This window comes from Talpa europaea (assembly GCF_964194135.1).
Source record: "Talpa europaea genome assembly, chromosome: 1".
NCBI classification, from domain to species: Eukaryota; Metazoa; Chordata; class Mammalia; order Eulipotyphla; family Talpidae; genus Talpa; species Talpa europaea.
The window spans coordinates 140,569,860-140,594,400 of record NC_140073.1 but is presented as its reverse complement, the minus strand read 5'-3'; the positions used below and the strand labels follow the sequence as shown (position 1 = coordinate 140,594,400).

The 24,541-nt window shown below is 36.5% G+C and overlaps 1 protein-coding gene across 2 annotated transcripts in view; it reads right to left on the bottom strand.

Moving 5' to 3' along the window:
• SPAG16 (sperm associated antigen 16) overlaps positions 1 to 24,541 on the bottom strand; it is a gene marked incomplete at both ends in the record, with an annotated part of 714,501 nt that overhangs the window by 218,343 nt on the left and 471,617 nt on the right. For both annotated transcript variants that reach the window (XM_084253918.1, XM_084253919.1), the window contains one exon: positions 7,906 to 7,971. In XM_084253918.1, coding sequence (XP_084110044.1) covers positions 7,906 to 7,971 — 66 coding nt within the window. The remainder of the gene's footprint in view (positions 1 to 7,905; positions 7,972 to 24,541) is intronic.

Here is a 24,541-nt window from a genome sequence, read left to right as displayed (position 1 = left end):
CCTGCCGCCCACTGCCTGTTCTGCTCCCGGCTCTGGCTCTGGTGAATTCTCTCACCCTCCCGTGCTTCTGACTGTACCCCGTGCTTGTATAAATAAATGAATAAATCTTAAAAAAAAAAAAACACTGGTTAAAAAAAAAGATATAAAGTTAATTTTAAATAAGTAGGAAAATTGATATAATTGAAATATTATACAAATAAAAATGGAAAGTTACATGCCCCTTAATTTTCTATTATGTTATTGTTTCCAGTTTCCCCAGAGACAGAAGCTGCTTTCTGCTCTCTTGTTTTTCACCACACATCTAAAACTTTTGACTTATGCCATCTAGGTACAGTAATGAATAAGAACTGACATCAAATATCAATATTATTGGCCCAGCTAAATGGTAGTTGACATCAAGTTGGATTGCTAAAGAAGTAAGCAAAATTGAAATTTTTTTGGTATGTAAGTACTGCCTGACATCATTTGTCCTTTAGCAGATCAATGGCTGCATGACCTAAATGTTGTTTGTATTTCTTTATATAAAATGGCCAGAGATTGATACTAAGCATTTTCTGTTTAAGCTTGGATAAGAAATAAAATTCAGAAATTGAGCTTTCTTTGCTATAATAGAGTAAGGATAACTTTTTTGTGTAGGCAATTGCAGGTATTTGTTTATCAATAAAGACAATACAAAGTGAATTAATGCCCTCATGTCTATGTACTGACAACTTTAGGAAAAGTAATTAGCCTATCTCAGATCATATTAAAAATTGCTAACTGTTTCAATATTAAATGCTATATTCTGATATAAAAAAAGACAAAATACTAATACTAAGGCTGATATTCACTTTTAGTAGCATTCAGCTCAAGTTTAATACAATTACATATTGAGAGCTACTTATTTAGAATAGTTTTAGAATTCCATTTTCTTGCTAAAGTTAAAAATATGTATTATAGCTTTATGTTTATTATATTGATGTTAAGTCAAATGAAATTAAATTGTGGTATAAGAAATCTTACATATTTGTATTTGTGTTCTTTCATTTACATAGTTGAACACAAATGGGTAGAAAGGAACATTAGCTCCAATACTACTACTACTACTACTACTACTACTACTACTACTACTGGGAATGATAAGGTAGACTGGCAGTAAGAACATATTCTGGTTGTGAGGTACTATATTAAGCACATTATATATATTATTTCATATTATTTATTACTTTTTATCATTCACTATTATAGAAGGACTAAATTATTTGCTCAAGGTTATATACCCTCTGAATGACAAATCTAGTGTCCAAAAGGTATTAAGAGGAGACAATGTTAACTGAATCTGGGAAATTTTCCAGAGCTCCAAAGTCATGGCTTACTATGATGCTATAGAAGCTTTAACTAATCTATTTGGAAGATTAGATGAGTTGAGCTTAAGTTCAATATCCATAGATTTTGGAAGGCCAATAGACGATGTACTAACACAATGCTAAAGAGTCTTTGTGTTTTCATTTGTTCAGATCTCTAGATTTGGGCATCACATTTTTGAATATTAAACTGTATGAGATGCTGGGAATATCAAGTGAAACAAGAAGTTACTCACCCTTTTTCACTGCAATTTTTTACAGTACATTCCAGTGTCAGTCATTGTTAACTACAACTGACCCTCCTGTTTCTACATTGGGGATGATTAGGGTGACATGAACTAAGATGACAAGTTGGGGAAAGAAACCAGTTAAGAAAAAGGGAAGGCAAGAGTTGCATTTTTAGCAGACTAAAATGATAAATCTTATAGATAATTAGGTGGAGATGCAAAATAGCTAACAGTGAGTCTGGAGGTCAGAGTGAAATTTACTTGGAAATTGTCACATATAAAGAAAATGAAGTAGGGGTTTGAATGAGATAATGTTAGAAGAAAATCTGCTAGAGAACAGTAATTAAGATTGAGTTTGGATTCAGTTTAATATTTAGCTGTCAAATAGTAGAAGAAAAATAGATTTTTCCTCTATTTTTTTCCTCAGATTTTTTTTCTCAGTGTTTAGGAAGAATGACTTAGGTTATGTTGAAAAGCAAAGTGTGACAAAAATTGAGGAAAGTTTATTCAATGTAATTATATAAAAATCAAGAGTTATTCAGTGGAGTAGTTGACTTGGAGATCATATTTGAATGGTTGGTGCCTTAAAAGAGAAGATATATTCTTTCTAAGTACACCCATGACATTAAAAAAATAATCAAGTACAAGAACACAAATAAGTTCTAATAAATCTCCAAAACATGTATCATACAAATAATTTTTCTGATAATTTTGTATTCAGATTATAAATCAGCAATTCTAAGAGATCCTTCATATTTGTCATAATTTGGAATTAAAAGCAATTTCAAAAGAAATCCAAGTTTACAGAAGAAATCAAGAATATCTGAAAGTAAGAAAAATAAGACAGCATGTGACTGAAAGATGAAATGTCAAACTTAAATACAGAGAACTTTGGACCAGATTTGTATACAGATGGATATGATACTGTAGCAAAGTAAAGATAAGGAATAACTGAAAAAGTAAGCACATGAAGAAAGTGGAAGAAGAGTGGAATTTATAATAACACCTAAATATTAAAATGTCTAATATACTCCCTTCGATAGTTACCTGAGGCAAGACATAAGATATCTGGAGATGCCTGTTTATTTGGAGATGGAGTACTAAGAAGGTATGAGATTTCCTTCCCTGGAAGGAAGTTTGCAGTTTTTCATTAGAGAATGAATCATGCATATAAGAGAAAAATTTGTGGACAGGGAACTTAGAGTAAGTATAAAGACATTTAAGGACAAGGTATATAGGTAATGTTAGTACATAGACAAATGAACACAATGGGAAAATACTACTTCAAGGCTGAACAATAGTAAGTGTTGGGACTTTGAAGTTGTAAATTTAAAGTTAATTTAGAGAAAATGAAACAGTTTGTTTCGTTTTCTCCAGCATTTTTTATTGTGTTGTGGTGCTGACCAAAGAAACTAGATTTGCTAGATAAGCATTGCAGAGAAAAGAGGTAAAATTGAACTAAAGTTCTTTGCAATGTAATTATCATGACAACTAAGGAGCCTAAGCTGGGGTTAAATGATAAATGAAGGCAGAAGGGGTGATAAGGTGGTGAGTAAAATCTTAGCTACCTAAAGCTCTCAGTGAAGTGTGATTATAGTTGTACAGAAAAGATAGTTATTTTCAGAAAAACAGTGCTGGGAACTGAGATTTTGGAGATGATGCCTTTATGGTGAATAGCTTTAGATTCCTGATCTCTGACTTAATTCTGAAAATCCATTCTTTCCTTAGTGATCTTTGACCTGAAGCTGATTTAGACCACACATTGTGGGGCAACTGCAGACCAACAACCTGGATCCACAGCCTCTGTTAAATATGGGTAGGAGGTGCTGAGGAAAGTATATGGGATAGGAAATGAAGAGAAGACTTTATTCTTTTCCTATAGCATCATGTTCCATGAGCACTGGGTTTTGATATTTCCTTTATGGAAGAATTTTGACTATGTGGCCATTTTTACATACAAAATGTGTTATACAGGGCCTCTCCAGTGGCGCAGCGGTTGAGCGCTGGGTTGCAAAGCTGCCCGCAGCCTCTGCAGTGCCGGTTCTATCCCCAGCCGCTCCTCGGCCACTGGAGGAGGGTCCCACATGGCGTGCAGACTTCTCCTGCCACCCGCTGCTCCCCTCAGCAGTGTACTTCGTCAGTCTGCCTGTTCTGCTCCCCGCTCTGGTGAATTCTCTCACCCTCCCGCGCTTTTGACTGTACCCAGTGCTTGTATGTATAAATAAATAAATAAATTAAAAAACAAAAACAAAATGTGTTATATAGTTGTCCAAATCCGCAGGTTTTCCCTTATTAGTCAAGCCTTTCATCACCAAAGAGCTGTAAGTGTTCCTCATCTGATCCTATTACCTTCACATCTCTCAGACCCTTCCCCTCCTTCCCCCTGGGATCCATTTTTGTCACCAGCCATCTGATCTCTAATTCCACTCTGTCCTCCAACCATTTGCTTCAGCTTCTTAGCGTAAATTGGGACCTGCATACTACCCACCACTACAATTTCCTTCTTGTTCTCTAAAATAGGAATTATTGTCCTTATACTTCTTATGACTCAAGGCCAGCAGATGAGGTAGGTGTCTCCCTTGCTGAAAATTCCCTTTCTCATATATTTAAAACTTCCAAATGCTGTAAACATAATACTGACTGTTACAGGGCAGCCCCGGTACAAAACAGGTTGCCTGACTGTGGGTCTCACCCGTGTGCTTAAAGGGACTTATTAATATTCTACTGCAGGCACACACACAAGGTTAATAAAAGGTTTATTTACAAGGGAAGGGGAAATGAGGAAATGTACAACTCAGGGAGAAAAATGGGAGATTAAGTCTTAAATGGAATTAGCTCAGGACATCCTTTCCCCCTAACATGACCACTTCATTTTCCTTCATCCCCATTCATGACTATTACAAGTTTTGTGGAATTATATAGATAGAGACAAGTTAGAATGTGACTAGTCTTCTTAAAAGTTACATGTTATGTTACACATTTTGGATTTTGGATTTTTTTTTTTTTTTTACAAGGAAAGCAGAGCGGGGAGCAGAGCAGGCAGAAGGACCGAAGTACACTGCTGAGGGGAGCAGCGGGCGGCAGGAGAGGTCTGTGCGTCATGTGGGACCCTCCTCTGGGGCGGGAACAGCCAGGGATCGAACCGGTGCTGCAGAGGCTGAGGGCAGCTTTGCAACCCAGAGCTCAACTGCTGTGCCACATGGGAGGCCCCACATTTTGGATTTAAAAATATCAACATTTTATATAACTAGTACAACAAAGATATATACCTGTACATTTAAAATATCAGTGCAACAATATTTGAATTAAACAACAGGTTTGCAAAGTTTAGAATCAATGAAAATAGGACTATGTGAGATCCCCAGCCCCCTTTGTTCTATGATTGTAACAGGGTGGTCCCCAGGAAAGGGGGTGGTTCCCTGCCCCACCCAAGGGAGGGTGGAGCTGAGCAGGAAGAGGAGAAGCTGCAGAAGAGACTGAGGAAGGAAGGAAGCAGGATGGAGCCAGGAGACCTGGAGGAGGCACGTGGAGCCTAGAGACATGTGAAGAAACTGCGCTTGCCTTTTGGTTGTGGACTGGGTGACAAAGATGTGGGTGACAGACCCATGGGGAGGTGACAATGGCGGTTTTTGTCTTGATTTTGATTTTGCTCTTTTCCCTCTTGTTTCTGATCCTTTTCTGTGGGTCCCCACTGGAAGATGCTTTAGACTTGTGGCAGGCTTTGGGGCCTTGCTCTGGGCCAATCCCATTTGGATGGACTTTTACCCACAAGGGGACGGGTAACTTTGGGTGTTTCATTTAGAAACTAGACTCTGCCTTACCTGTATTGTTTCCTAGTTTTATTAAGGTTCCTTCCCATTAAAGTCTCCTATGTTTTGTGTTGATGCTGCGGATGGCAGAACCCATTTAGAATAGGCAGGTTTGCGGGGTTTGGGCTGCCCCTCTCCCTGTCCTATAACATGGGGATATTTTCTTGGTGCCCAGAGTTCCTGCTTGTCAGCTAGGTGTAGGGTCATGCAGGGGACCTCTCACCAGTATCTGCTGAAAACAGCAGGCAGATATTAGAATACAGATAATATGCTTAGACCAGCAGGAACAATGGAGCCCCTCAGGCAATAGCCCCTGGTCACTCCACCCTAGCTCACATCTCCATTAACTGCTTCCCACACACATAAACACTCCCTATGTACTTGCCCCCACCTAGGAATATCCTGCTCCCTTTCTTGCTAAGCAATTTTTATACTTCATATTAAATTGCCCGTGTCTATTAATATTTTTCCATAAATTACTGTCAACTTTTTTTATTTTTTGGTTTTGTTTTGCAAAGTGGACTTGTTAGGGAGAAATGCTCTACAACAGACTTCGTAAAAGCTTTTCACAGTTCCTTAAAATGTTTCATTAACAGATTACTTTAAAAAGAGATTTTAAATAACTGCTTCCAGTAGAAAAATCAGTCAGAAATGAAGACATCAGAGCTCTAAAACAATAATTTAGAAATAAGTCAATTTGCATAACTTTTAAGATACCGCACAATACAAATACTGCATATCATATACTGTGTCTGTGAATTTGGGTTGCTAGATAGCTACATAACACTGAATTTTTCATTTGTGATTTCTGTTTACAAATCTAAATTTGTAGAACTTTCCTAAGAATGTGTTTACCTAAACAGCTAATGCATTTTTAACTAGGAATGTAACATGCATGTGTATCCTTACAGGAATCAATTAATTAGCAAGGCTAATGTTAAATAATTCAAATCTCTGCCTGCTCTAAATGCACTGCCCAATGCATTTATTATCACAATTCTGTCTGAGGGATTGTTTGAAATGCCAAATCCTCAGGAGATCCCTGAAAGTCTTTGTGCTCTTTCAGTCACTGTTACCTCCCAATCTGCTGACATTCTTAGCAGGTATGTGAAGTAAAAGAGTTTTCAAAGCAATTGACATGTCATCAAATATTTTACTCAGGAATATCAGTCGTAACAAAACATGATTTCCTTAATATTTATAAAATATATACAACAAAGAAAAGATAAATTAATGGGAAAAGTCAATTAATGGGGCTTTGGAATGACAATTTTTCCTTTGAAATATGTATCATTAAGGTATTTCTCTCCCCGATTGCTGATTCAATAAAGCAATTTGGCTATTTCCTATTTTATTAACTTTACTATTAGGATGTTGAATTCTGTGTCTTTTTTAGCTATGCCATTGTTTACATATACTTGACTTCAACATACTGGTTTACTATTTTTAAATTACATTTAGTTTTTCTAGGGTACATGAACCTGCAAGACATTTAATAGATTTTTAGCATAAATATTCTACATCATTTGGGTCCACAGTGCTTCAAAGACACTATTCTGCTAGAAATAAAATTTTACTGTTATCTAGAACTAATTCATTATATATTGGCTCAACAGAGTCAATGAAGGAGAAATCCCTACTAGGACAAATTTGTTAAAATGTAATTGTAGCGGAGCCGTCATTAACATCTCAGGGCTAACAGTGAGACCACATAATTTCAGTTGTGGGTAGCAACATTCCTTTTGTAAAAATCTTTCTAAGTGGACATTTTCCTTCTTTTTAAAAGAATAATAACACTGTGACAGTAATAGTATTTTGACTCTGCTGTCATTTTGAAGTTAGATGTAGGTAATCTATCAGATTTCTTTTTTAGCTAATTGGAAAAGAAGAGGAATACGGAATTAAGGTTCACATCTACTGGGAATTGAGAGACAAATTAAAATGTTAGATGTAATTAAATCATAGAGTTTGAAGGGATTTGAGAGGTCATCTATCTGGTCAAATTGCTTTCATCTGATAAGGAACAAACTTGAATTATCCCTCCATGATTACTATCTGAACCCTTTTAAACACAACCCATTTAGCTTAGCAACTCAAAGCAAAGTTAAACAGTCTTCACTGGAGAAGACATCCTGATACCTGAATACTGCAAACTGCAGATAAATACTTGCACAATGTTATCAGTTTTACTAGCCTACATTACTATTTATAATCCATATTCCAGTAACTTTCTTGATACTCAAGTTTAAAAACAAAAAAAAAATTATAAATGGTTTAAGTGGAATTAAGCACAATAGGAGAATTCCTCCTCCTCATTTCCACCACTGTCAAGTGTTTGTGGGTGTTTTTAACCTTCTGCAATTTATTATATGGAGATATCTTTTCCATTGTCATAGTGAATTCCCAAACCTGTTATTTTTCTCCTCCTTGCCTTGTTAGTTTACCTTTTCCCCCTGGTACTGTCTCATTAGAACGAACTTGTATATATGAAGCATTAAAAGAATTCACAGAGAGAACTGAACTCACCTTAGGAGTAAAGGTGGCATCATTGATCGAATGCATGTGGCCATAGAGAGAATGCTCACATTTACCCTAGGAAGACAAAGCAGAAATAACATCAAATAAAGTCTATTCAATATGTGAAAATAAATGGAAAGATAGTAGTTTTGTTTGAAATCACTTTTTAGGTCCAACAACAAATGAACATATTCTTATGATAGAAAATGTGAGTTTTGCTGTCAGCCACCACTTTGAATCATATAAGGCTATTGGGCAAGTGTGCCACCAGCACCGGTGTCTGCTCTGACATTCTGGTTCACTTCCTTTTACACCACTGAACAGGTGGTGAACTCTCATTAAATGATTCAAGTTTTGCAATTAGCATGATGAAGCCCAATGGTAAAGTCTTTATAGAAAGCTCTTGTTTTCAGGACATTTCCACCATTACTGAGAGGGTGGGGGGCCCTTTTATTTATTTATTTTTTTTTTGATCTAAGATAGATGGGGAACAGAGCAGGTGGATTACACTGGTACAGGGAGCACAGGAGAGATGGGAGAGGTCTGCTGTGCCATCAGCTGGTCAGCTCCCTGCCTGGGGATCCAACTCAGGCCATATCCATGATAGCACTAAGACTTAATCCCAAGGCCACCAGGGAGGCCCATACAGTAATAATTTTTCCTTTTTTTTTTTTTAAGATTTATTTATACAAGCACTGGGTACAGTCAGAAGCGTGGGAGGGTGAGAGAATTGACCAGAGCCAGAGTGGGGAACAGAACAGGCAGAGTGACGAAACACACTGCTGAGGGGAGCAGTGGGCAGCAGGAGAGGTCTGCGCGCCATGTGGGACCCTTGCTGGTGGCTGGGGATCGAACCAGCACTGCAGAGGCTGCGGGCAGCTTCGCAGCCCAATATTCAACTGCTGCACCACCAGGGGAGGCCCTATAGTAATAATTTTTAAACAAAATAAGTTTTTGTGAAAACTATACTTCACCACCTCCCATTCAGCTCATCTTTTCCAACCATAGCTAAAATTAAAGCTTACTATAAAAATGTCCAAGCTTTCTTTTAAATGATACCAGGCAAAAGGGGCTCATAACGCAAAACTATGGGAACATAAATGTGGGAACTTTCATTTTGACACCAATGTCAAAATGCATAGTTAAATATCTTAGCAAAATATTCCAAATTATGTATGGACTATTGTTTATAGATTCTTGTTAAGAGTCAAAATTCAGATTTCATTCAGCCATTTATTCATTCACCAAATATTTTTGAGAAATTGACATATGTCAGGCACATTTCAAGGTACTTAGAGTACATTGATGAATAAAACAAAAAAAAAACTATTTTCAGTGACCTTATTTTAAGGAGAGAGAAAGAGGGAATAGGTATTTTTATTTTATTTTTTTAAAGTTTTATTTATTCATGCATACAGGCCAGAGGAGCAGGAAGGTGAGAGGATTCACCAGAGACAGAGTGGGGAACAGAACAGGTAGACTGATGAAATACACTGCTGAGGGGAGCAGCGGGTGAGACAGGAGAGGTCTGCTCGTTGTGTGGGTTGCTCTGAGGCTGGTGGGGATTGGACCAGCACTGCAGAGGCCGTGGACAGCTTCACAGCGCTGTGCTCAACCACCTGTGCCACCAGGGGAGGCCCAGGAATAGATATTTTTAAATGGTATAAAGTGGGCTCAAGTACAATAAGTGATGTGGAAAGAAGAAAAGTCAGGTGGGGTAGGAGACCTCATGATTTTGGGATTAAGGGGCTAAGAGAAAATTAAATTACGAAGTTGAGTGATGTGGTTTAACTACTGTCAGAGAGATAGAAGGGAGTTTCCATCAAGCAGACATCTGAAGGAAAAGAATTCCTGGAAAAGGGAAGTGCTAGAGCACATGCCTCAGAGTGGGAGTTTGCCTGGTGTGTCTCTAGAATAGCAAGGAGGCCAGTGTGGCTGGTAACAAGTCAATCAGGAGAGTAGATTTACTAAAAAGGCTTCCAGGACTCCCTGGTGGTACAAGGGGTTAAGCTATCCTCGGCCTCTGCAGCAGGAGTTGGATCCCAGCCTAGCCAGGGAACTACCTACATGAGGCAACAGACCTCTCCTGACTTGCCCACTGCTTCCCTCAGCAGTATATTTGTTCGTCTACCTGTTCTGTTCCCCACTCTGTCTCTGGTGAATCCTATCACCACCTGCCCCCACTTACAGCCCCTGTGCCTCTGGCCTGTACCTCAGTTCTTGTATGCATAAATAAATAAATCTTAAAAAAAAAAGGCTTCATTTGCTCTTCTCAGCCATCTAGTATTTACTTAGTACTAACCCATTTATGGTTGGAGAGGGATGACAGAAAAGACTAAAATGAGATAGTAAAGACAGAGGCTCATTATCATGTGTCTTTCTTCTTGTAGCACATTTGTGGGATATTTTTGAACTCAGCAAAACTGGGAAATCTTTTTAAGTTCTAGTTAGTCCTCACTATTGCCATTGTGTTTGCCCCATTAAATTTTAAGTATCCATTTACAGAATGAATGTATGCTATTAACCCTTTTTCATAGAATGCAAAATTTTCCCACATAAATCAAATTTCATTGAAAGTTGTTGAAACACTTCAACTGTCTCTCAGGATTCCCGTTGCACAGGTTATTCTGGTTCAGTATCTTAAATGTGTTATAACATCAAACCAGTGATGCTGAGAGTTCAAATCACCCAAATTTCCAAAGTAGAAATAAATTCCTTACAAAGTCAAAAGGGGGACACGTGTTTTCTTTAGCTTTCCTACATTACCTTAGGAACATTTTTATTGAAAACTAGTATCATGTATTGTTATATAAAATTATACTTGTATAGTGAGTGTCAATGTTTTCAATATTTAAATTAGCAATTTTTTCATAAATTTGTTTGCATTCATAAAAGTTTTATATTTGGTCCTCTTCTATACTGAGAAATTGAAACTATTTGAGTAATTGGTAAGGAAAATACACTTTTCTGATTCAATTCCTGAATGCCAAATTTTAATTCAAAGTCAAATCTCTAAGGCACTCTTGAAAGGCCTTGGAAATATAGGGTTATAATGGAAATGCTGACGGGCCACATTTGCACTCCTGGAACAGAACCTGACTCGAAGATAAATGTTTCATGAATTAAGAAAAGTTTAAAAAGTCTTTCTATCCAGCTTTGTTCCCAAGATAAAAGTGAATCTACTCTTTCAGTGGCGAAGGGAATATGTGGATTACTAATATTGTACAGTCTGCAAACAGCCTTAATCAAAAGTAATACTCAAATCAGGGCATTAAAATTTGGAATAAATCTTTGATGAAATTTTGTCAGAATTGTTTTCTTTAAAGGGAATGGAAAACATGAAAAAGAGAGAAGAGTCTTAAAAAAAAACAATCACATGATCTAATAAGTCACTGCTGCAGTATTCGATTCTCTCAGAGAAGCATTGGGCACTAATGGTTTCTAGCACTGGCCCTGGGGATAGAAGCGTCTGCTTCAGTATCCTCATCTAATTCTCAAAACCAACCTATCTGTCCAATACCATTACCTGTGTACAACGAGATACTGATACTTAACCTGTAGGTTTATTTTAAGAATTAAATGAGATATTGTATGTTTAATGTTGGTAGAGTAAATAATGCAAAATAATATTCATATTAATGAATATCAGGTCCTAATATTTAAGACATACACCATTGAAATGCTGATGACGTCCAGATTAACATCTCTAACTTTAGTTGACTGCCTCCTTAAAGACCCCACTAAAAAGACTTTGAGGCATCAGTACAATTTTTTTTTGTCCATTCCTCAGATTCATTTCCTCTGTGGCACTGCCTTGCTCCCTGTATAAAGCCCTGCTCTCTACTAACTACATCACTGTGGGATCTCAGTCCCTCTGGCCTCTGGTTAGATTCAGTCAGAGGAAAGCTCTGGCAGGATATGGAAACACAAAGATAGAGATGAATAAGTGTCCACTTCAGTTCTCTTCCTGTTCAGCTGTGATTTGGTCAGTGACCCTATTCTTCACCTAATCCCACAACTTCTATTGTTTGGCTCCTCTTCCATGACTCCAGCTCATAGTGTGATGAGTAATGCTCTCTTTCTGCCCCTTCAGACCTAGCCTAAGGGTAATAATGGCTTTCCATTGTTGGAAGCCTTTGGGTGCCATGTTCTGTTCCTTATAACTGTTTGAATTTCAACAAACATTCAACTTGAATCTACCCCATCGGTCATCCGTTTTCAGCTGGTGACCTGCAGCATGTCAGACAGAACATACAAAAGCATCCTTTATGATTTAATGCTTTCCAACTGCTTATCTTTCCCATTGCCAATTTTACCCTCTAACTAATAAGTATCACCAATTGCTAAATAAAACCTAGGCAATAAAAAAGCTGAGTCAGACACCTACTCATCTCCTCCCTCTCCACCCCCATTCCCATCCAGCATATTAGCTCTTTATTCAATATACAGTCCTTCTGTGCCCTCCTCTGTCTCTCTCACCATCACCGCTGGTGCAGGACATCATCATCATACATAGTATGACAATAGCAGAACATCTTTATTGGTGTCTTTGCTCCTACTCTTACCCCACTCCCCATACATTCCTCTCATGGCCTTTGGAGTGATTAATAAAACATGAATCAGATCACACCAAGGGTCTGCTTGAAGTTAGAAAAACAATTATCATTATATTGGGAATATATCCCAAACTCTACATAGGTCCAAAGTTCTATATTGGCTTCTGTCTGCTTCTGTCTTATCATCCCCTGGCTTCTATGAATATTGTCATGTTTCTGCATGATCAGAGTTTTCTGAGCAGAGTATTTCAGCCGAGTGAAAGGATGACTGGACAACAACTCTAAATATAGAGACTTTTGGAGAGATTTAGTGGTATCTTCCTGTGAAGAATTTGTTTACATTTGTCTAACTGTTTTGGCAGGTTCTAATGCCCAGCATATAGGTCATCATGTTTTGTTTCTTTCATATCACTCATCATTAAGATTATTTAATACATTTGTTTCTGTGTGTTTGTTAGTTTCCTCCCATTGGACTAAAGTCCCCACTATCTTGTCCACCATTCCCTCATCCCCAAGGCCCAAGATAGCTCTGATAAGATTTATAAACAGCTGTTGAGAGACACAGTAAACCATTACACAGAGAAATATTAAATTGTGGAAGAACGCTATCTCACCAGATATATGTATTTTTGGACAAATAGCTTGGTCTTATTCCCAATATTTATTTTCATCTTGGTCAGTCATGGCATGAGGGTACACAGTCTTAGCTCCACAATCCTTTGCCACTGACTCAACATTTTAAATGATTTTATGGAGACTGATAATTTCAGGTAAAGGAAATACCTTTACATTTATTGAGTGTGTATTATGTACTTAGACCATAGTACTAAGTTTTTTTTACTGTTATTATCACATTTAGTTTTAACAACAATTTTATGAGATGGGCATTATTAAAATTCCCATCCTGGAGCTAAGAAAAAGAAGCACTTAATCAATGGTGATATAGGTAAAAAGTTACAGCTAAGATAGTAAATATTTTAATTACAAAGTCACCTAATATTTTGTGGGGAAGAAGCCGAATCAAGACAAAAAGTAGAGGTAACTTTTCAGTAGCATTTACCGAATTATTCCAAGGCTTGTTCTTTCTGGCAGATGTGCACTTCCTGGCCCAGATATAGTCATACAGAACCACAAAATAAGTCCTGCCCCCAAGAGTTGTGCTTGGAATGATCATGCAATACCCATCTCATGCTCACTCCAGCTGCACTTTTCCAGCACTTAATTACAGGTGCAATAGCTTCAGGAATATCTTTTGCCTCTGGCAGAAACCAGCAGCTTCAATGAAGCAGCTAGAAAATTTTTGATCCTGTGAGTAGGATGAACAAAGACCTCCCGTTCAACATACAGGGATATAAACCATGAGCAAAAAATGCTGCTGTGACCAGATAGTTGTGTGTTTTCCTAACAAAACCCAGCCGATCCCAAATTGCACTAAAGTACAGGGTTTACCTTGTCTCCTCAAATATTAAAAAGTTCCTCTACCATCAATAATGTAATATGAAAAGTTAAATATTAAAATGGCACTTATCAGAAGCCTAATACTCAAGACAAAAGTTGAAAAACTCTTAAAATTATGCCTACTATAAAATAATAAAATAGCTAATGCATCACTAAAATTGTTAGAGTTAATATTTACAAACTTCCTTTCTCATTACAATGCTCTTATTTAACTGATGAATTCAATATTCTTTTGAAAGAGTTTAACAGACTTAAAAATATAAAATAAGGCTTTCCAACTCAGAACTGGCTTGTTTCAAAACAAGGCTGCATTTTAAAAAGTCTTTTTAATGTGATAAAATGCCTTCTTTTTTTTTTTTTTTTTTTTGCCTTTTATCTCATTGACATATAACTTACATAGAGTAAAATGCAAAAGTCTTTGGGACGTCAAGGACTTTTCTCTCTGTGTGACCACTATTCAGATTAAGATATAGAACATTTCCATCATTTCAGAGATTTTCCTCCTGCCCTTCTCAGTAAAAATATTCCCACCATGAGAAAAATATGTTAGAAAATCCAGTATTAACAGAAAGCCATCCAATGAAAATCTAGTCTCCCATCTCGGGCCATCCTCAGAAACAATCACTGAAAATGGTACCTGTTGTATGTTACATGGAGTAATCTGTGCACATACATTCATTATTTTTATTCTCTCATCAATGCATAAATGAAAATCATACTGTATGTGTATTTTATTATGAGAGGCAGTATGTTGTTATGAATAATATGATACTAGAGTGAAATTGCAGGGTTTATATTTGGAAACATCTCCAATTTGTATAAATCCTATGCTACTCTACATGTAGCAACTCATACTTTCTACCATATAAAATTGATAATATTTTAATCTTTAAAAAATTTTATTGGTTTATAACACTTTAAGTTCCCAATTACAATTTAAGAAATGTATGTAAAATGACAAGCATAGTGCCCACACAAGTGAAAAATATTACTATTTGTACATTAATTGGTAATCTTTTCTAGTCCTTGTTCTACATATCAATTTTTGGTGTTCAATGAGAATAAAAAAGTCAGGACTCTCTCAGGAAAACCCTATTGTTCTATAGCCATGGTAACAGACACCAGAGCTAGTTTTAAACTTGTCCAATCAATTAGTAACAGCTTCATAGCTCTGCTTACAAGTAAACAACCAGAACTGGTTTTAAACCTACCTAATTAATCAATGACAACTAACCTCAGTGAATACTCCTTGAGAAGCCCAAATAGCATTAGTCTCACAATTTGAAAGTCAGCCAATTGGCCTAAGATTCACTACAGATAACATGTTCCTAAGGCTGATATTAACTTTCTTCCACCCCTGTAAGAGACAAAAAAAATAAACCTCAATAATAAGCACATTTTTTTTAAGACTGACCTAATCCATTCATGTCTCTTACAAAAACTTGATAAAAGATTAATAACTGGGTTTGTGCAATGAGTATAACTCTGACTACATAGCTCTTCTTTGCTTAACTTAACATGATAAATTCAATTCTTTGTTTTCAGACATTGAGTGGTGGTCACATTCTCTGACACCACAGAGAGGATTAATGGGTGCTATTTGGGGCTCCCCAATGTCTTCACATGCTCTTCTTCTGTGTGTATCTCTGTTCTAATCTCTTCCTATAAAGACTTTAGTCAGATTGGACTAGAGTCCATCCCAATCACCTCATTTATTCTTAATCATCTCTTTTAAGACCATGCATCCAAATATAGACATATTCTGAGGTGCTGTGGGTTAGGACATCATGATATTGAGAGGGTACAGTTCAGTCCATAACAAAGGTCCTGAGAATATATTTATTCTACTATTCTCAAAATATCTCAGGAATGAAAAAGCCATTTTGTATATATAATCTATATATTTTACATTAATGCAGTTTGAGCCAAAATGAAACAAGAAATTTTCCTTTCTATGTCACATTAGAGCATAGATCTAAGTGAACAAATATGCATGCATGTAATGTAGCAGTTAAAAGCAAGTGGTTTGGTGCAAGTGGTTTGGTGCTTGGATTTGAATTTGGGAGTTGCTGCTTATATTGTCCTTGGAACACTCTGGAGCTCAGAGTTCTCATTTCTGAAATGGAAATAATAAGAGCATCTACATGATGGTATCATTGTGAGACTTTGCAAATTCATGTGAAATGCCTAGAGGACTGCCTGGGACCTAGCAAGTGCTCAATAAATGTGAATTATTACAAAGCCACATACAGAGTATAAACTCTGTGATAATAGGAATGGTGAGTATTATCTTCATTACTTCAAAATTATACCACAGAAATGAGCTGGCTCATTGAGGTATTTAATAAATATTTTTGAATTAGCACACACAACACACTCACACACATTCACCCAAACCTAGTAGAACCTTTCCTAGGAAAGCTATTAATGGCTACCTTTGCCCTTCACCAGCTTTCTATTCTTTACTACATGACCTCTGCATTTCCAGGGTAATTCAAGCCAAAGGGTTAACTTCCTAAAGTTTGGATTTTATAAGTGAATCCTGGTAGAGAGAATGCTAAGATATGGAACCCTAATAAGTGAATTTCACACCTTTTGACAGTACCACAGGAGCAAGTTTTGTGTACTGTTTTCCCCAGTCCACAGCCCCCCATGCACTTTGTCATCCTTGCAACCCCTGCCAGCCCCTCCCAACTGGCAATGTAGAGGCACTGTCTCCTCACAACACGGTTCTAGTGTATATTTCCAGAAAGTAACTGCTTATAGTAAAGAAAAAAGTACTTAAAAGTCATTCAGAGAAGTTCTTGAAATAAAACTTATTGGAGCTAAATAGAATTAAATTGTGCAATTGTACCCTATGTATTTTTACTTCAAATTTCATGATCAATGAAAGTACTGTTAAAGAAGACAAAGCTAACTGTGCCCGAGGGTGAGCATAATTAAAGTTTATACCTTGAAAATTTATGCCTTGGAAAAAAGTGAGAAAAATATTCTACTAACTATTCACTATGTGTAGCTTGTCGCTATTATAGCTTTTACCTTAGTTATCAAATTTAAAAATTAATGTCAATGAATAGTATGAATCTTCTTTTTAATTTGAACTTGGTCAAATATTTAATGTAATTGAATAATTTATATAACATTCACATATTCTGCAAGTCTTTTGAAAAAACAACTGTGACACTAAAGAATTTTAACCCTTTACAAAGGTTACAATTTGTTAAAGAAAATATGCATTATTATTACTGAAATAATCCCAATGGCATATAAATTGGAAACAAAAATCATTAACAAGATTCCTAGTTTTTGTTATTTCATATAAATAACTAACCATGTCTGTGAAAGATTGATTGCAGCTTTTAAAATGTTTGCTGGATCCATGTGCAATTAAGATGAGTTAAATATGCAAATCAAGCCTAATTAGCTTCATTTATTAATGTTAGTTTGCCATGCTACTACAAAACTGCTGTGGATTTCTTTTAATACATAGTATTTTTGATTTCTTCGTGCCAGATGAATTGCTGAAGAAACAAACTTTTGTTTTCCCCCAGGAGGAAAAGTTTTTGCATAGGAATCTTGATGCTATTTTAAAAAGAGAGTTTTAGAAAAGGCTCCACTAGCATGAAAACTGACTACATTGTTTTTTTTTAAAGATTTATTTTATTCATTTGAGTATACAAGAACTAGTGTGTAGACCAGAGGTGTGGAGGAGGGGAGAGGATTCACCAGAGACAGAGTGGGGAGCAGAACAGGTGGATCTACTGAGATATACTGCTTAGGGGAACAGCTGGTGAGAGAGGAGAGGTCTGCTGCACAATATGTGGATTAGCTCTCTGGCCAGGGATTGAACTCATCTGCAGTAGCTGGTGATAGCTTGATAGTGCTGAGACTTAACCCCTGCTTCACCAGGGAGGCCCTGACTAAATTGTTATTATCTGTATATATTTCCAACCACCTTCCTTTAGACTAATTCCATTTCAGGAAAGCAACAAACCCCCTGGGATATTTTTGTTTTTTACTAATGAAAATGAGCCTTTTGTTACCACATGTCCACCACAGCAATTAAGTAGAACACAGACTGGATAGAATGGGCAATGTTAAATTAACCAAAGTTGTCTGTAGGAGTTCCTTTCCCTGGACAAATCATCCCAACTCTCCTGCTTAGCAAAAAAACACCTCTCTCTATAAAGCCACCAATATCATCTAATTCCAGTGGAAAGCACTGTCAGGCTTATGCTAGAAACATAGTTACTGGGAACAAAGCAAATGTAATGGATAAGAAAGCAGTCCAGTGACTAGAGTTCAGAGAAGCCCAGTGACTGATAAGCAAAAAGGAGAAAGATGCTCATCTCAGCACAAACAGATTTTAAATTTCCACACTTTGTGTTATCTATTTAATTAAGTCTTTTCTCCATTGTACCCTGTAATTCAAGTTTTCAAAATTCAGAAAATTGTTTTACATTATAATTGATTTTTTGTTTGCTTAGATATGCTTACTGTTATTTTCAACAAAGAATATTTTGCCATGGAAAAGAATGCCTTTTTTCCAAAGGTGTTTGAGCAACCTTTATTCAGGTTTTAAAACTATTATATAGGGGTTAAAAGCATGTGCACACTCAGACACACCCTCTCTCCCTCCCTCACTCCCCCCATAATTACATAGTTTAGGAGTCAGGAGTTAGAAACTGTACCATTTATTCCATAAAAGAACTTGAGAGGAAAAATGTTTTAAGTATAAATTTGCTAACCAGATAGCTGATCTGGTTAAAAGAGAACCCTTAAGGTATCTTAAAGGCAGGAACTATAGGAAGCAGCTTTATTTAATCTGGAGGGCTGAGAGATCAAGGGGAAGATATTTTAGTTATTAAACCATAACACTCAGACCCTCTGAGAGAGGGTGTTGCTTTCCTGAGTCTCTAAAGAGGGTTCACTGAGGCTAGTTCTAGGAGTCTGGGGGAAAAACTGAAAATTGGATTTAGCTGTTGTCGTAGGAAGGGTCACCTGCTGCTACCATGAAGCAGCAAGCCATTGGAAGCACTGGAAGTCCACAAGAAGGAGCAAGTTCCTACTTCTTCCTCCGGCCTTGTAATCTCCCAGGCAGAGTTCAACACGGAGGCAAGTGGGAAATGTAGTTTCCAAGATCTCAGTCTCAGGAACAAAAAGTGGGTTAGAAGGATGAGTTTGGAGCTGATATACAATAAGTTAATAATTGGCATATATATAAATTGTGGGTAGTACAATTACCAAATCTTAAAAGATATATCTTTTCCATTGCAAAAGATACCACAAAAATGGCAAATGATGAAAAAGTTTGTGAATAATTTTGACTTTTTCTTGAGAATAAATTCTAAGAATAGAAGTTACTAGGTCAGGAATTATGGATTACTAAAGCTTTTAATAACAATGAAAACATGCCTTTTTAATTAAATTTATTTGAATCCCACAATACGTTTCCTTGAGGGCCAGTTTTCTTATACCTTTGCCCCAAATTAATGTTGTTACAACCAGATTTATTCATACATTTTCATGTTATCTAATACATGCTTAAAGTTTTAAAAGTTGAAACAATACTTTTAAAGCCATTTAAGTACCTAGAATCTTGCTTATAATACCGATGACTAATTACAGTACTGAAATATAGTAGTCCCCTATCCTGCCGGATCTGGGCAATTCTACTCCCTACAGACAACTAAACTAAAACTCCTTTAGTTGTTTCATTGTACACAATCTTAGGATTCACCTGCATACACCTACATGAAATCTTAAACTGCTATTAACTGATGCATCTATATTAGATATAATATTTTGATTTCCTATTTGCTATGCATAATTATTATACTCTTAAAATAGCATCCCATTTCCTCTCATCCCATATTTCTAATATAACATTTATAGTTAAATCAATACTCTGTTTACATTATTAGGATTATGTTCCTAACATTCACTGCTGAGTTAAGTAGTATATCAAAATTAGGCTTATTTTCTAATACTTTGTTTCCCCAATTAATAATTGACTCATTGTTTTATTTGCCAATTTTATTTGTACCTATTGCTACTGTTTCCCATCACTCTCCAATAAACTACCCATTTAAAATCCACATACTAAGAGAGATTAACTGATTACTCTGGCAATAAAACAGGGTTAGAGAAGTAACCTATCTGGACAGACATAAATACTGTCCCACTCGGCCACAAAGGAATTTGCAGTGGAAATGTTTAACAAGGTAGGAATGGAAGGGATCAAAGGCACATATTTCTTAGCTATTATTATTATTCTATAACGTACTTGATTCTGTCATTTTAATAAAGCACTGAATTTTAGTTTACAAATATTTTATTATATTAACGTCTATAGTCTAAGGTCAAATTGGTCTGCTTTCCTGTTCTTTGTCATATTCTAATATCATTGTTATGCCAGATTTATAAAATGACTAGGGCATCTTTCTATTTTTTCATGTCCTAGAATAGCTGGAACATCATTGCCACTATCTTCTGTTCCTTGAAGGGTGAGAGGATTCATTCGTAAAGCCATATGGTTCCAGCACCTGTTTAGAGGTTAGATCTCTTGAGCTCTTTCCAGTTCTTCCAGGGGTACAATTCTAGTCAGGTTATCTACTTTTGATGTTTGTAATTTTGTTCACATTTTGTTCATTTATGATTATCTGCAACACATATTCTTTCAATGAATGATAAGTGAGCGCCACTTTACTAGGCACTGTGTTACTTGCTGTGGTTACCTTGTCAATTTTATTCCCTTTTGAAGTATTTCAAACTATCGGGACTCTGTATTTTAATGCTCTTCCTTATATGCTATTTTCTCTCCTTTAATTCACGTTTGTGTGTGTGTGTGTGTGTATGTGTGTGTGCGTGCGCGCGCGTGCTTCCTGACACCTACTGGATGACAGAACTGCCATTTGCTCCTGCGCATATAAAAGACAATTCAGTCTGTTATGCAGCCAAGCAGTTACTTTTTTTCCCCTTTCAAACTGTCTTTATTTTCTGGCCTTTCATATTTTAGAGGTAAATTATTTGGTCTTTAGTATGGCTAATGTATTTTTATCCTTGTAGATTTGTAGATGTTTTTCTTTATTCTTTCAATTCAAGTGGCTTTCTAGGCTATGTCTAAGACAAAGGAGAATGAACTTAGTGCTGTGAGAGGTGAAGAGTGAGTGCCCAAATCTCTGGAATAGATTTGGAGGGGGGGTTTCATCTTTATCTGCAGAGGTCTACAGAGTTCTGTCAAACTGCATGCACAGGTGTTTAGTAAGGTTAGAAATAAATCTGGTTACATGTGTTCTGACATTTTCTTGTGAAATGACATTTATCTGTGTGTAGTGACTCTGTTTCTGGGCTTCCATAACTGTCATCTTCTTTGTCATTTTTCCAACTCCCTTGTTCCTTTACATACAAGGAATACTTCTTTTCTTCCACTCCCTGAAAAACGCTTTGCAGCGTTGCCGTCCACATACTACATCAAATTTCTGAGTATACTTAATGTTCTTTCAATATATTTTTAAATTGTACTCAGTTTCCTTTTTATACATCAATAAGTATAAGAACAGTATAACTGTTCATTCTTTTCTGTTCATATCTTAACTCTAAGTAAATATAATTTCTTCTTTGATCAATGATGCCATTTTGATTTTTTTAAACTTTTTTTATCCTTTTACAATATGTGCAGAAAATCACTTTCCAAGAAATATTCTACTTATGGGTCTTCTGGATGTCACTCCTGTTCACTGTTTCCATATGTGTTTATTTTTATTCAGTCTTAAAAATGAGCAAGATTTATCTTGTTGTTTTTCTCTAGAACATCCAGTGTCTAAGTGACACACTATACTTGTGCTGAAAATGACTGATTTCCATTTTCAAAGTTGTACCTGGAAGTTTGACTTTCCAGATTAAATCTTGCTCTTGAACAGGAATGGTGTTTCCATCTCCCGAGGTCCTCTTTCTGTCCTTCCTTGTTACTTTGGACACTTCCCTATAGTTCCCAGCATCTACTGTTCCTTGATTTCCACCCATCTCTACTCATTCCTTTGCTGATTTACACTTTTCATCATGGTCAAATGCCATGTTATTATCAAAATTCCTAATAACTTGTATAGTTATTTGGGATATAGTAAGAGTTTAATAAATATTTAGTAAATGACTGAGTTAATATATGAAAAATTATCTCATAATCCATTTGTAATAATTGCTAATAGTTGAGACCAAAAGGTTGCGTAGGTGGGAGAAAGAAGGAATGGAATAGTATACATCACTTTTCCATAGGATAATGTCTGCCTTACTTCGGTCCTTGGTCATTATATGGATGTCTATACATTTTTTTTTAAGATTTATTTATTTATTTTATGTATTTATACAAGCACTGGGTACAGTCAGAAGTGCGGGAGGGTGAGAGAATTCACCAGAGCCAGAGCGGGGAGCAGAGCAGGCAGAAGGACCGAAGTACACTGCTGAGGGGAGCAGCGGGCGGCAGGAGAGGTCTGCGCGCCATGCGGGACCCTCCTCCAGTGGCCGGGGAGCAGCCGGAGATCGAACCGGTGCTGCAGAGGCTGCGGGCAGCTTCGCAACCCAGCGCTAAACCGCTGCGCCACCAGGGAGGCCCTATACATTTTTCCTACATTATTTTATTTCCTTAAATAATATTATGATGGAAAATAACAACTGCATTGAAATTCCTATTTTATTTATCACTGCTAGCATTCCCACAAAAATAAGTCTTTATATTGAACCAAAAATATATTCATGGGTGTGTGTTAGTAAAGTATGCAAGGTTCTACCATTTAAGGAGAGAAATTATTAGTAAACATTTTTTTTTTTAAATCACACAATAGAATTGAGAAAGAAAAATCATAAGAGTGTCTGGACACTGCAGTTTGAGGTAAAGTGTATTTTTTTAATCTGTTAATAATGACTTGGTGTCAGTGAGTTGAATGGTTAAAAATAACTTAAATTGTATTGCTTATTTGACATTGCAAAATCAGATTTTCTTTTTTCTTAGACCATGGTGCCTGAGGATGCTTTCTGAGCAACACATTTGAAACATGATTGATTCGGTTTGCTTGTTTATTTGTTTTTACCTTCTGTGGACAGTAGGGCAGAAGGAAAGCACCAAATATATAGGCAACTGAAGACTGTTTTTAAGTCCTCCTTATATCTTGTGTGGCACACAACAAATTAGCATAACTGAATACACAGTTTCTTGAACATGAATGTTAAAGTAAAAAGCAAGTGTTGACCTCTTAAGATATGTTGAAAGTAACTACTCTAAATTACATTTAAAAATGTAAATTAAAAAAAAATTAAATGTAATTTAGAGGTTTAACCAAAACCATATTGCCTTAACAAAAGGCATTAATCAAATAATATGAAGGAAAAAAATGCAAACCAGGGGGCCTCCCTGGTGGTGCAGGGATTAAAGACAGCGCTATCAAGCTATCTCCAGCCACTGCAGCATGAGTTTGATCCTAGCCAGGGAGCTACCCCACATGGCGCAGCAGACCTCTCCTGTCTTGCCCTCTGCTCCCCTCTGCAGTGTATTTCAGTACATCTGCCTGTTTTGCTTCTGGCTCTATCTCTGGTGAATCCTGTTACCTGCCCCCCACCCCAAACACGCACCTCTGGCTTACACCCCAGCTCTTCTATGCATAAATAAATAAATATTAAAAAATTCAAACCAGCAAAGTAGTGTTGCTCTCAAAAGGTTACATTCTATGGTAATGGGTAGCAAGATGGCAAAATGTGTCATAAAAGCAAAATGAGATAATTATGTATGTTTTAAATAATATTAAAAAAATGTTGATCTTAAAAGAAGATATGTTTAAGGTAAGTGTTTAAGGTTGGACAGGATTTACAAAGGCAAAGGTAGAGGGAGAAAGGTGGTGTCCACTGCAAAAGCACAAAAGCAAAGACACAGGGGCCATAAAGCTGTGTCATATATAAATATATATATACATACATACATATATGCACACATATATACATACATACACATATATATGTGTGTGTGTGTATATATATAGATATCTATATCTATATCTATATATATAGAACGTCAGCCAAAAGTGGTTCTTGGCTGTGACACTGAATATGTCCACTTCATATTAGCAGACAATTAGATAGCTAAAACTTCATATTAGCAGATAATTAGATAGCTAGGTCAGTAAGAAAAATCTAAAATGTTATGATAAAGAAATTACATTCAATGTGGTACTGGGATGTCCTAAAGTTGATAATGATGTGACTGTTCTCTTTGACAATATCATAAAATCTCATTTTATGGTAAAGAATCTAAAGTAAAGATAAGTAGTCCAAATGTCCAAGGGAAAGATACTGAGCTCCGGAATCAGGATGAGGGTAGTGGGATCTAGACAGTAGGAAAAGATATCATAGGCAATATGAAAGGCACATCGGCAAGATTTAACAAGTAATTGAAGACTTGGGAAACTGAACAGTAGAATCGAAGGTGACGATTTTCCCCACTCCATGTTGTTGCTAGGGTGAACATGTAAACAACAAATGGTGACCTTCACCATAACTCTTTGGACTCAGTCCCCATAGGCGTACCCTTTTTTGATTCTCTGCTCTAGTTCAACGAAATTTCCTAAGACTTTATGTATTGTTGA